This window comes from Myzus persicae, unplaced genomic scaffold (assembly GCF_001856785.1).
Source record: "Myzus persicae strain clone G006 unplaced genomic scaffold, MPER_G0061.0, whole genome shotgun sequence".
Classification (NCBI taxonomy): domain Eukaryota; kingdom Metazoa; phylum Arthropoda; class Insecta; order Hemiptera; family Aphididae; genus Myzus; species Myzus persicae.
In genome coordinates, this window is record NW_019101363.1 from 107,958 (window position 1) to 121,984 (window position 14,027).

General features: G+C 35.9%; 1 protein-coding gene across 1 annotated transcript in view; it reads left to right on the forward strand.

Annotated features, from left to right (window-relative positions):
* LOC111028790 (protein sax-3-like) overlaps nucleotides 1–11,026 on the forward strand; it is a 75,219-nt gene extending 64,193 nt beyond the window's left edge. Inside the window, exons 7-18 of the mRNA XM_022307546.1 lie at nucleotides 3,724–3,929; nucleotides 4,102–4,402; nucleotides 4,848–5,098; nucleotides 5,411–5,722; nucleotides 5,816–6,047; nucleotides 6,139–6,448; nucleotides 6,544–6,710; nucleotides 6,786–6,951; nucleotides 7,039–7,216; nucleotides 7,358–7,481; nucleotides 8,157–8,305; nucleotides 9,976–11,026. Coding sequence (XP_022163238.1) covers nucleotides 3,724–3,929; nucleotides 4,102–4,402; nucleotides 4,848–5,098; nucleotides 5,411–5,722; nucleotides 5,816–6,047; nucleotides 6,139–6,448; nucleotides 6,544–6,710; nucleotides 6,786–6,951; nucleotides 7,039–7,216; nucleotides 7,358–7,481; nucleotides 8,157–8,305; nucleotides 9,976–10,164 — 2,585 coding nt within the window. The 3' untranslated portion in view covers nucleotides 10,165–11,026. The remainder of the gene's footprint in view (nucleotides 1–3,723; nucleotides 3,930–4,101; nucleotides 4,403–4,847; nucleotides 5,099–5,410; nucleotides 5,723–5,815; nucleotides 6,048–6,138; nucleotides 6,449–6,543; nucleotides 6,711–6,785; nucleotides 6,952–7,038; nucleotides 7,217–7,357; nucleotides 7,482–8,156; nucleotides 8,306–9,975) is intronic.
* The last annotated feature ends 3,001 nt before the right edge of the window (nucleotides 11,027–14,027 follow it).

Below are 14,027 nucleotides of genomic sequence, written 5' to 3' on the forward strand. Positions count from 1 at the left end.
GGTCGTCGCCGCCAGAGTCCTGTTTTCGCGCACAGACGGTCTAGATCGCGGCTCGAGCATTAATCAAACGGCCACCGCCGCCGCCATCGCCATGTACATACCTATATTATTATATACACGTGGTATGCGCTACCGAAAGCGCGTCCTCCATTGTATCCTCTGCCAAACGGTCGGAAAAGTCTTCGACTCTTCCGAAACGGCCACCGCCGCCTCCCCGCGGGTGAACGGACAAACCGCTTTTACTCCCGCCGCCGTCTGGCGGACTTCTGCTATACGGCTATGTTATACACTACCACCGTTACTACTACCGCGGTATTAATCTCGTCGTAAACGCCGATTTAATCAGCCGGCAATCGGATTTACTGCAACCCAAAGCAGCGTATACGGACGCGGGTGAACGCGAAATGTGCGTCCCCGAAGAGTTTTGGCCCGCCGTCCGCGGTCCACGCCCAAGGCCGCCCTGGATAATCGGAGGACTTCGATATTCCGCGGGTAAACCGAAAAGTCCGTTTGGCACTGCCGGCCTACGCGTGCTTATATATATATATATATATATATAATACACCCGTCAATAATAATACTGTTGTTATTTACCACTCCCGCTGTGCGGGGCTGTCGTACGAGGGTGAAAAGCGGTCGAAAAGTCAAACTCCTCTCTCCCGCGCGACCGCACCACAAGAAAAATAAAACGCGAAACGCCGCCGGAAATGCGGAGACGATTCTCTCCCTCTATACGATGCGCGCAGTATTATGGCCGACAGAAAACAAAAAATGTGTGTAGTAAACTATACACGCGTAGGTACTCGAGGACCAGTAAGTCGTCCAACAAAACTGCAGCAAACGAAAGTTTGACACAGCTGTGTATTGGCTTGTGTGCGTTATTGTTTTTATAGATATGTCATGACCGCTAACTCGATAATACGATTTTCACAACCCGAGGAGTTGCTATAAACGGACGGAAACATTTGACTCTTGCAAAACAACCCACAGCCTCCGAGCGCTGCGGTATCACAGGGCGAATTGTTCGACCATTTGTCCTCCAACCATCGTCTGGAGGACTACTACTACTACTACTACTACTACTACTACTACTACTACTAATACTCGCAGTAAAAATTACAGTCAACGCCGTCGATTTGATCAGCCGAAAAAAATTAGTACGCGGGCGGCCTTATTGTGACCGAATTTCAAAAGTGGACGTCGCCGAAGAGGGCTGCACCATACATATTGCATTCGAGCTGTTTGTCCTCCGCGATACGCGCCCGCAGGATAATCGGAGGACTCGCGGGTTCCGGGTAAACCGAAAAGTTTGTTTGGCACTATATGCGCCACTCGAATAATTTATATAATGCGCTCGTCGATAATAATACTGTTGTTATTCACTATACCCCCGCTGCGCGGGGTGGTTGTCGTTCGAGGGCAAAAAGCGGTCGAAAAGTCAATCGTCTTCTCGCACCACCATCCCGCAAGACGAATAAAACGCGAAACGTTGCCGGAAATCCTAGGTCAATTCTCTAAAACGACAAAACGCACAATATATTGCGCAAGGAAAAAACGTATTTATTGTAGACCTCATATATGCGTATAGTCCGGATAATCCGTCCGATAAATGTCGGTAAAACTGCAGCAAAAGTACGTTTGGCACAATTATTGTGCAGTAAGAACTGCGTAGTGCGTTTGTTTGGATAAAATTATTTTATTTTTCACTCACTGGCATAAATTCGAAATCTTTATACATTCTCAATATTTTATACGTGTACCGCGGTGTCGGTACGTTGATTTATTTTAATAATTTTTTACAATAAAATAATCCCGATTTCGCGTAAGACGACTATATTTTGTTTGGCGGTCATTTTCTATTACAATATTATTCACAGCTGCGCAGACGGTGTGATCGAATTATAACATGTGGGCCTAATGTCATAATATTGTATTGTTCACCTGATGACAGTAATATTATTACAACGATCGTGACAATATTAAAATCGATTAAATTTGTATTCATTTATTATTTGTTTTAAATTTCTAGAGACGATTTGATATTGTTGTTTAATTATAATTATTATTACTACTGTTAGAATCGCCAGTTGGTTGTTATACAATCCGCAGATGATGTTGCCGAAAACGCGGCGGACGGTGAACATTTGAATTGAACATGTGTTTGTTTCGTCGCATTTGAATGTTCGCGTGGCAATTTCACGTTTCATATATAAACATTAACAGCTTTACCCTTGTCATGTTAAATAACGTAATGTGGTGGATATTCCGAATACTTGTTAAATTGTTCGAAACATCATATTATATTGCTTTCCGTGTAATTTATTATTTGTTCGGTAAATTATTCGAAAATGACGCTTTCCATTTTATAATAATTTCTAATTATCTGCATACATTAAACGCATTTGTTCAACTTGAAATCAGCGTGTAATACCAGTATAATATGTTACATACCTAGGTAGGTGCCATACTACATTTCGTTTGAATTATTATTTATTGTACAATACTACAATATTGTAATCAAAGCACTTATATATCACACTATATTTTGATATTAAATGCGATACCAAATATATTTCGACTAATAAAATAACTATCGACACGCACAAGAACATAATATTTTATAACATTCAAATAATTTAATACACTTGTATATTTTAAAACCACACCATCTTGGTTTATGTGAGTAAAACAATATGAAAAAAATGCATTCGATGCCATATTGTAAAAAGTAAAACAAAATCTTTTTAACAACTTTTGTAGAATTTCTAGACCCAATGGTAGAATTAAAGTTCTTTTATTCTATATACCTCCGCAAAACGCAGAAATGCTTTTATCCAGTATCCGAACAGCTACAGATTTATTTCTCATGACAAAAGTGTGGCAATGATAATAATCAAACAGTTCACATGTTATAATGGTCTTATGTATTATATTATGATACACTGTAATACTCTCTTATAAATATAATGAGTTTATCATTTTTTTAATAATATATATATCCACACAATTGTTTGAGTTATTTGTTATTTTATGGCATCACGAATTTCAATTTTAGTTTAATTTTGTCATGTCGTATTTACACAAAACACACATTTTATTAAAAATTATTTAAAAATGGCACATGATGAACATTTCTCCTAGTATCTACGCATCGATTCCACTAATAAGTAAATACTATTATGTATATATCAAAGGATGTTTGATTAATTTGTTTCAAATAAGTATTTACCCTTTACCCTCAATACTATAAAACACTGAATACACGCATTCACCCCAATCAAACAACTTGAAATCCCTTTATCGGAGAGTAGAAGCAAACCAAATTTCCTGTTTGACTTGTGTGTTGTGCTAGAAATTGTTTTTTAATTCAACGATTTTATAAAATAATTAATTTATTGATTGATGCGGGTTATTCGACGAAGTCATCTAGCCACAGGGAGTGCATAATAATATGAAAGACATTAAATAAATCGATATAGATGGAAAAAAATTAATTTTTTTTTTTATGTCTGTACCTAAATATTAAGTTAAAAATAAAATTATAATTCACATTTAAACCCTAATTGTTTACAGTTTATTCTATAGGCGGTAGGTACTACGGGTTTTTTTTTTATCCGTGATATAACTTTATACATTGCAGTCGATCGGAAGTGTAGCACAATAGTGCGTCATTTATTTGCATATTTCTTTGTAATAAAAACATTTTGTTTCGTCTCATTTCAGCTGTCCCGTTAATCGCCCAAAGGCCTGCAGACACACACGTATCGGCCGGCAGCAATGCGGTATTCGAGTGCGGTGTCCGGGGTAATCCCAGACCGACGATTTTCTGGTCCTTACAGGACAACGACACCGTGCTATTCCCCGAGGAGAGCTGGAACGAATTTCACGCCGAAGACACTAAAGATTCCGTTTCCACGCTGGTCGTACACGTAAGTTTGTCAACATTTATGATAGGTACCTATATGCAGTTTGGTCGAGCACATCGTTCTCCGAGAAGAAGTTATCCAGACGACTTTCGGCTCTCCGGAAATGCTCGATTTTCGGTGAAATATTTTTTCACGATTATTGTTATTATCACTGGTATCTATACGCTTGTTGCAGAATGTCAGGAAAGAACAGCACGATCAGCTGGTGGTCATGTGTTCAGCAATTAACGAGGCGGGCTCGGACGAATGGCGAGCCACTTTGACAGTGGCGGCGGCGGCGTACGACGAGTCCTTACCGCCGATCATCGAATACGGACCCGCCAACCAGACGCTGCCGTACAGTTCGATTGGTAATCTCGTATGCAAAGCGATCGGCAATCCACAACCCGTGATCACGTGGTACAAGGACGATTCACCTTTGTCGACGGAAATCGCCAGGATCAACATCACCGAATCCGGGACACTCCAAATAATGAGTGAGTATCCTCACATACATAAGGAAACCGTCGCCGTGTATTGTGTCCTTGTCGAAAACTTCTTGATATCTTATAGATAATTTTTTTTTTTTAATATTATTATATTTTAGAGAGCGAAAACTATTTATACAAACTTAAAGCATTTATTTTGTCTACGTAAATCTAAAATAAAAACAATGGTTAAATTCTCGAGAATAAAACGTTCATATTAATAATTTCCAATTTTAGTTTACAAAGTAAATATATTTATTATAAACTTTTAAAGTTTATAATGTAGTTAATGGGGGTAGAGAGTACATTTTTAGGCGGGTGGGGATGGATGAGAGCAATTAAAGAGGTGAAAGCCCTGGTATATAATATGTATATTATTATATTGTATACATTAAACATCGATCGTATTCGTGGCGAAAAAAGGTTACAATTAAAAACCACCGTGTGCTTTTAGATTTACAAAAGAGCGACAATGGTGTTTACACATGCGTAGCGTCTTCTGTCAACGGGAAGGCCACGTGGAGTGCCGAACTCAAAATGGAATCGCCGAAAAATCCTAACGTTGGATTTTTCAGGTCACCGGACACGTCAACTTTCCCCAGTGCTCCGAGCACCCCAGTTGTTGTCAACCACACAGATACGGCAGTCACATTGTCGTGGGGCCGTAGCAGTAAAGTCGGATCGTCACCGCTTCTCGGCTATCAGGTAGGCGACTCGTTTTCGTAGTACACCACTTTCGAGGGGAAAATAAAATCCAAAGGAGGGCAAGACGATAATATTAAATGCCCAGGAATACTATTAATGATTTACGGAGGTATTCCTAGAACATCGTGCACGATGAAGGTATAATTTTCCCGGAACACAATGTTCCACTTGGTCATTATGATACATGATTTTTTGGATGTATCGATGTCCTAGGAATATAAAACACCAAGGGACTACTGCATTTTAAAACGAAAGTGTGTAGAATATACCGGTCATTGGTTCGTTTTTCATAGGCATATTTTAATTTTCCAGGTGGAAATGTTCGCTTGCACCGAGAACGTTGGATGGGTGACGTTGGTCCGGAGACTTCACTCGACTCACTACACCCAGTCGTTCTTAAAACCTGGCCAATCTTACTTGTTTGTGGTGCGCGCCGAAAACTCACACGGCCTCTCCGCGCCTAGCCATCTGTCCAACCGCATCACATTGCCCACAGAATACCGTCAGAGCGTATCGTTTTCCCACGATATGTCCATCGCCAAGTCTACTCTGTTTGGCGGACATATCGTAGACCTCATCGACATCAAGACGGTCAGTTCGACTTCGATAAAACTTTTCTGGGAGGTAAGTCAGCAAAATCACCTTAAACCATACCACAATATTATAATAACCATTAAACGTAATAATTTTAATAATATGATAAAACCATCTTTTCAGATTCTCAACGGAGAGTTTTTGGAAGGTTTTTATCTATACTATCGTAGCAAGAACATGACCGGCCAAAATGCCACGTTCATGAAAACCTTGTCGAACGCCACTGAACTGTCCGGAGCGTACGTGATCAACTCGCTTCATCCGTCGGTCACATATCTGTTTTTCTTGGTGCCGTACTATAGACACATCAAAGGTCGACCGTCTAATTCAAGAACCGCAAAAACTCACGAAGACTGTAAGGGCATTAAGATAACATTTTTTTTTTGCTGGGTTATTTTTATTTCCCGAACGCTTTTCGTCAGTTTTAATAATTTTCGTTGTTGTAGGCCCGTCTGGAGCACCTCAACACGTCGAACCAACAGCATACAACTCCAGTGCGGTTTACTTGAAGTGGAATCCACCACCAGACAACTCGCACAACGGTGTCATCACCAGTTACCAGGTAGTAATTCAAGGCGGTGCCAGTTGGGACGTGCTGAGCAACGTGACGGTCAGTGCCAGTACACCCACTCTGCTTCTGACCAACCTAACGTCTGGTGTGCGGTACAAAGTCATGATCGCTGCCGCGACGAAAATCGGTTTCGGCCCGTACACGGATTCCATCATATTGCCGACGGACTCTATGAATCAAATAAAGTATAATCACTATATTGACTTATAATTTTTTTTTTTTTTATCAAAGACCTTTGTTTTGTACCATATCATAACCGTGAAATTGTTCAATTGTTTAGTCAATTTAACGACGCAGTCATTGATCACGAAGAAATCAAAGAATTCGTTGCTGAACCGTGGTTTATACTGTTGTTGGCTGGAGTGATAACGCTAATGGTCATATTACTAGCCGCCGTGCTTTTCGTCAGATACCGTCAGTTGGGTGCTAAAAAGTCACACTTAGGAGGTAATTATATTTTTGGTATTTTACCATAAGCTGTGCACGCGTTTTAGCAAATCGACTAACCACAAGTCTGTTTAGATTCATTAAACCCTGCCAACAAACTGTCTTATTCCTCTGGTTTCAAAACTACTCTGGACGTGTCTCACCGAGGACAGGTAGCTTCGTTTTTGCAATCAGAACACAGCGTGTCAAACAGTCAACGGTGTCTATTCATCGACGCCAACTCGTGTCATAAGCCAAATTGGTACTTATCATAATAACTATCATAATATTTTTATTCGTACTGTTTTGAACGACGAATAATAATACTGTAAACCTACATATTTTCCAGGATGCATCATGACATCGATAGTAACGAAAAAGATTCTAGCCAACAGCTTTTGCCGGAAATCGCCGACTATGCAGAAGTGAATCCGAATACGATGAGTACATTTTTAAAGGATCGTGAACTGTCGTCGCCGGCCCCTTACGCGACCACCACACTGGTGTCGAACTCGAGTTCTAGAAATGTAAAAAAAAAAAAATTAAATAAATATAATATTGAAATTAGTTGTATTATTATAATATATATGTCACATATTTAAAAAATACGCAATTGTATTGACTAAAAATGTGAAGAACTGATAATTATGTTAATTTTTTTTCTTCAGATGAGACGCAATTCCGATGATACAGCTTACGCTTCAGCCAATATTTATAACCGTAATCAGAACGTCTATTCTGAAAGTGGGTATAGCTGTTGTTCGAGTAATAACGACTGCCAGGGCTGCGCAGGTGTGTATATTTTTTTAGTGTATGAGATAAATTATAAAAATAAATATTATCTATTGATACGTTAAATACAACTTTAAACAAAATATCCTAGAAAATTATAAAGTATATGTGTTAGTAGCTCATAATATTATTATTATATGTAAGACACAATAATGGTCGATACCAGTGTAAAATACTTATAACACGGGTAGAACAAAAAATAAAAAAATATTATTCCTTGTTTCTCTAGAAATGAATTATTAAAAACTTGAAATGAGATTATGAAATTTCTAGTAATAAAAATATACAACTTAATTACTTTTGAAAAACGCCCATAATTATAGCTGCATGTGCGCAACCAGCTATTTATGTATATTATTATAGACATTCGTTGAAGAAATATTAAATTGAAAAATTAATAATAATAATAATAATAATTTAATATCCTCCGATAACGAAAAAAGTATAAAAATAAAATGCGGTTTTGAAAGTTTAAAATCAGACGGTACTCGTGCATAATATATTAAAGTTCTACTTGATTAATATCGACATAGTGTGAAAACGGGGAGATATATTATAACTAACGAGATAATTATAAAACTGTTATGGTATTGTACAATAATATAGTTTTATATGTTATAATATTTTAAGTAATGATTTTCGTATGATAATTTTATTTTATTATTCCATTTTTAGACGATTGTGGGAGCATGCAAGGCGTTCCCGTGTCAGTCGTTCTTAGCGGTTGTGGCCGGAAAACGTTCAGCGAAGTGTCTCACCACAGCAACAAAAGCGGTTCGAGGTTCAATAATTATCCGCCTTATTCGTCTAGGCAGCGAGCCCTGGTAAGCAATCTTGACACACACACACACACACACACGCCACCACTAAAATATTTTCAAAACACATATCCAACGGATGTGTAAATGCCCATGTTAATATTCACACAAACGATGCCTCGTACATTAATAAGTACACAATAATAAAATTATGCTCTCTAAAGCATTGTTATTAGATAACAGATAAAAGAACCGAGGAGATCTTAAAGTTTAAACAAGAGTCTTCATATAAATTAAAATCACATATTGGTACATTCTGAATAAAATAGATATAAGTCTCGGATTCTAGGGCGTATCTTACTCAGTTTTACGTGTGGGGGGATTAAAATCGTTATAAACTGTTTATACTTTTAAAAATAATACTTTCATGGGTATAGGTACTTAAGGTTAAATCAATTTTATCGAGAACATTACTTATTGACCAATTTTGAATTTATTGTGTAGGTACTATGAGATAATATGAGTGAGAAAAATGTCAAATAAACATACTAACCAACATAAATGGCCGCAAAAGCATCAGGCACAATTAATTAAGAATATCATTACACCACCCGACAATTAATTCAATATTTTTTTTTTCAATTTTAACATGTATCAAGTTATTGTTCAATATTTATGTTGATGTTTCTATGTACACGCAGTAAAGCTAATCGTTGAACCTTTCTGGCCCCATCTTTGATCTTAGATTTTTTTATCTACACTAAATAAGCAGGTACAGAAAACTTCGAAATAGGTACAAAATACAATAACTGAATTAAAACTTTATGAAAAGACCACGATAAATGCTATATACATCTATTCCAACTACCATGTTGTTGAAATACTATAACTCCCGAACACTAACATTTCGTAGAAAAAAAATATACCTTATCTATTATCGACCTCGAGATAATGTGGTCCATCCGCGACTGCATATCATTTTTTTTTTTTTTTTTAAATAAAAGTTATGTACAATATAATATATATCCATTGCGAAATGACACAAAAAGACGAATTATAGTATGGCGATCATTAAGTGAATAAAAAAAAATATGTAAAATATCATCCTCCCCTAGACGACAGTATTTTGGACTGCAAACATCATAGAAAAAAAAATTGAAAACCCGTAAAAATGAACTAACAATATAATGTCCGTGCCATATATTACGATATAACAGCGGTTCTCAAACTGTGTTCCGCGGAGCCCTGGGGCTCCTCGAGAGTAATCTAGGGGCTCCGTGGCTCCCATATATTATCTGTATTAATTAAATTCAAATTATTAAATTATTATTATATTTCTTAGTTACATTTTAAATGTTTATACTTGCATTCATTCTTATTTGGACCGTACCAATATGTATTATTTTAAAGTTTAAAACTGTAAACTATTTATAAATCCAGAAATTTTTTTTTATAATCAACATCGTTTTCTACGAATTATTGTTCTCTCGAATATGGATATTTCTGAATTTTGAGGGCTCCGTTTTTTTTTTTTTTGAGGCACATAAGGCACACAAAAAAAGTATGAGAACCGCTGCGATATAACAATATCATGCGCAGACAAATCACTCAGACCGTGCGGACCTTTGGGGGGGGGGGGGGGGATCCTAACCCGACGTTCTCATGACCTCACATCGCACCTCCCCTGGACATTTGGCACAGCCATCCTGATGACCGGTGTCTCGTCGTTGTTTCAGATGCGCACCACGTGTTCGTCCAACGGATATCACTACGTGGACCCGACGATCATCGGGCCGATGACCAACAGCTACGCCAACGGCTACGGCCGAGACTGCTCGCCGCCGGACGTGGTCGGTCAGCAACAGAGGTCGCCGTGCTACACTGAGGCGGGAGCCGTCGTCGGCAGCGCGCAAAACATCTCGTGAACGTTTTTTTCGACCGATTTTCGTTCAAAACAGAAAGCCCCTTGCGGCGGAATCGCGTTTACTCGACATCACGAAAGTATATAATATTATTGTTGTGATGTTTTGGGGTGTATATAAAAAAAAAATATATATATACATACCTTTGCGTCGTAATGTTATGTGTGTTTGTCACGCTCGCCGTCGATCGGTGTCGTCCGGGGGTGATTCCGGCCTCCGTTAAAAATAATATTATATACCTATTATTATTATTATTATGTCGTCGTCGTGACGAAAAGTGTTACTTATAACCTACTCACCTCGTTTCGACCGTTTCTCAAACCGCAACGATAATAGAGTGTACCGTCGTCGTGTCGTACTTTTATTGACACCCACCCCGTCGAACACAAACCCCCCCACCCACCACTGATTCAAGTACGCCCAGAGCCGCGAAACATATCATTACATCATTCGCCCGTTTCCGACCTATACATAATAATACGAGTCTCTACTTTTCGGCGTCTTAACGGTTATAATAAGTGTTTATATTATTATTGATGCTGTCCGCGACGACAACCACGGTTTCCGAACGAAATGATATTTTGTATTACTGTGCTGTACTCGTCGTCGACGGTTTAATATTGTATTACTATATATTATATTATACGATTGCCTGTATTATTATATATTATTATTGTGTAACGTAATGAAAAAATTTCGAGAAAACGTTATTACACTATTTACGCGCGTATACGACGGAATATTGTGCCGGTTAGACTCCCGACGCGTTTATGTAAATCTATAATAGTGCCAATGTATATTTTGTATTTCAACTGTACGTGTAAATTTTAAATAAAACCTTCCATTTGTTATTTATAAAATTTAACTGACCGTGTTTTCATTTTTTGTTTGGACGCTTTGTGGTCGGGAAGCTAAAAAAGATGAAATCAAAATTAACCTCTTCTCTAGGTTCAGATGAGTCAATGAAAATAAGTCCAACGCAATATATTGCGAGTAATTTCTCGACGGGTCGTTTTCAATGATGGACTTTTTAAAATATGTTAAATATTATTATATTTACAAAACCACTATAAAATGTACTGTACCTATAACCATAGTTATATATGTGTTTTTTAAGTGAACGGATGAATGCATGCAACATTATAACTTCACAATGAAAACTTACACTGGAGCCAGTATACGGCTGCACACTACTGCGTGCCTAACAAAAAACATTTTACAGGTACCTACTTAGTAAGCACGCCCGGTAATTGTTTCACATTTCAGGGACGCTATATCATTATTATTAATGCATTTCCTAGCTATTTCATTATTATAAATCGACATTAATAATTACAAAATGCCATTGTATTTTTTGAAATCAATTTTTTTAATTTTATATTTGATCAACACATATTTAATTATTTATTAATATTGTAAAAAAATATATGTATAGCACATACACTGAAGACTAAATAAGTCTATAATCTCATATTCTTAGGCCCGTAATATAAATTGCAATAGTTAGTTTATTAACTAATGATCAATAAAAGGTGTCACATCATTGGCATCAAAAGTAGCAGGTCAATGTTTAAAAAAATCAACTAAAATTAAATATGTAAAAAAATGGGGAAGGAAACACGAGAGCCCTCTAGCAATTGCGTTTTAAGAATCAAAAATAAAAAAAAATTTACCTAAGGGCCACATTCTAAACTACTAAATACTACAATCTACAATCTCAAAAAACTTAAGCCGAAAATGCTATTCAAAATTATCAATCTATGAAACAATGATTATTTAGAGGGCACCAGCTGGTTATCAAAATTTAAAAAAAGTACCTATATCAAATGATAACTAGTTTTAAACGAAAGAAAAAATTGGGAACGGAAACATGGGAGTCCGAAGTCAAATAAAGAGGCGCCTTACATCATCTACCTATGTTTTGAATTATACTTTACAAAAAATCGATTGCATTTTATGGAATAAACTGTAAAAACGATTTATTTTCACCAAGAACTGTGTAGATAATTAGTAGACGGTAGTCGTTACTATTTCCTAATAAACGGCCAGGTTATAAATTATATTGATACTTAGGAATCTAGCTATCGTTTGATAAAATACGCCTGTGTTTACTGTTTACTGTGTTCATTTTCGTGACTGCGGTCGCTTACCGCTTAATAATTAATGTCATTTAAATTTGTATCGATATTTGAAAAATAAATGAATATGCCAAAAGAGAATAGATTTTTAAGTAGTCTTTTACAAATGTTCGTGGTTGAATTTGGAGGAAATGTTTTCAGTATTGATTCTAAGGTATTGTTTTGCAAATATTGTGAAACGACAACGGATTCGGAAAAAAGATCCAATGTATAGGTGACTAATTAAAAAATAATTATTCATTTTTTAGGTTTATTAAAATATATAAATACCTACATGTTTACTTTAAAAATAACTGCATATTGTACTGCATAATATTGCATATTTAAGCTTTTTTTAGTGCATATGTATGCAAGCATAGGAGGTACTAGACCTTCTTGGCAGGGGGGGGGGGGGTCAGAAAATATTTTAGCTATTTACATAACTAAATTAGTCCAGATTTTTAGGCTAATACATAATACCTACTATTTGAAAAAGAAACACGAATTTTATTCATAACAATTGTTATATCTAAATTGTATTTAAAAAAATAACATAAATTTATTTATTTAACTTATAACTCCGTGCGTCCTCGATCATCTGAATCATTATGTCACCTAAATTATTTAAACAATTAATTTGGTTAGGAAAAAAAGCCCAGAAAAAAAAATTAAATATAAATGTGAACACATGTCCCTATACTTTACTTTTAATAGTAATTAATAATTCATAAATAAAATTAGTATATTCAATATAGGCAATTTTATATGCGAAGACTCAATTAATAAGAAACTTTTTTTTTACCTATTTATTCAATGAAAAATTTCAAACATATATCAATTTATGTCTGAATATGACTTATGCTTAATATTAATGACATCATATAAAAAACAACTTCTAATAGAAAAATAAATTTAAATATAAATTTAAACTCATCTATACATAATATACAGTATTAAGTTATGAATCAAAAATCATCAGGGGTATTGGGTATAAGTATTAGGTACAATGTACATGAACACTACATTTATACAAAAATTACACATGATAACAATTTATGACGCATTATTTTCATTATAATATATTATATTTTGCTATAGGTACCAACATGCCACACGGTAATTACTAATTAGGAGTGTGATACATGAGTTAGGTACGTGTGTTCACATTTATATTAAATTTTTTTTCTGGGCTATTTTTCATGGTCTTATTTTTCGCGATTCATTATGTATGCTTGTGAGCCCATGTATTACAGCAACAAATTTCGTAATGAAAATACAGTAAAAAATATTTGTTCAGAGTTAGGAAACCGAGATTCAAGGAACTATATATTAATGCAGGTACAGTTCTTTTAAAAATTTATACATTATCAACACTCACGTTGTATATTTTCGACTGTAAAATAAAAATACTTTTACTAAACAAGATATTGTTTCTTTTTTTCGTACTAAGAGTGGAAGTATTTGTATTTGTATTTATTTTAACAAAAAAATGGGCTTCAATGAATATATGAAATATTCATTCAGCTTCATGAGCTGGTCAGCTCGTCTGAAGACGTGTGATGAAAATCATCAAATTTTAAAATTCATAATTAATATACTTGCAAGTACCCACGGATAATATTTGGATAATATTATAATGTTTGGTGTCGTTGAAAGAGATACGGATCGTTGTTTTCTAGTGTACGTAGAAAAACATGACAAAGACACATGATTGGCGATTATAATTGATAAGGGATTGAATATTGAATT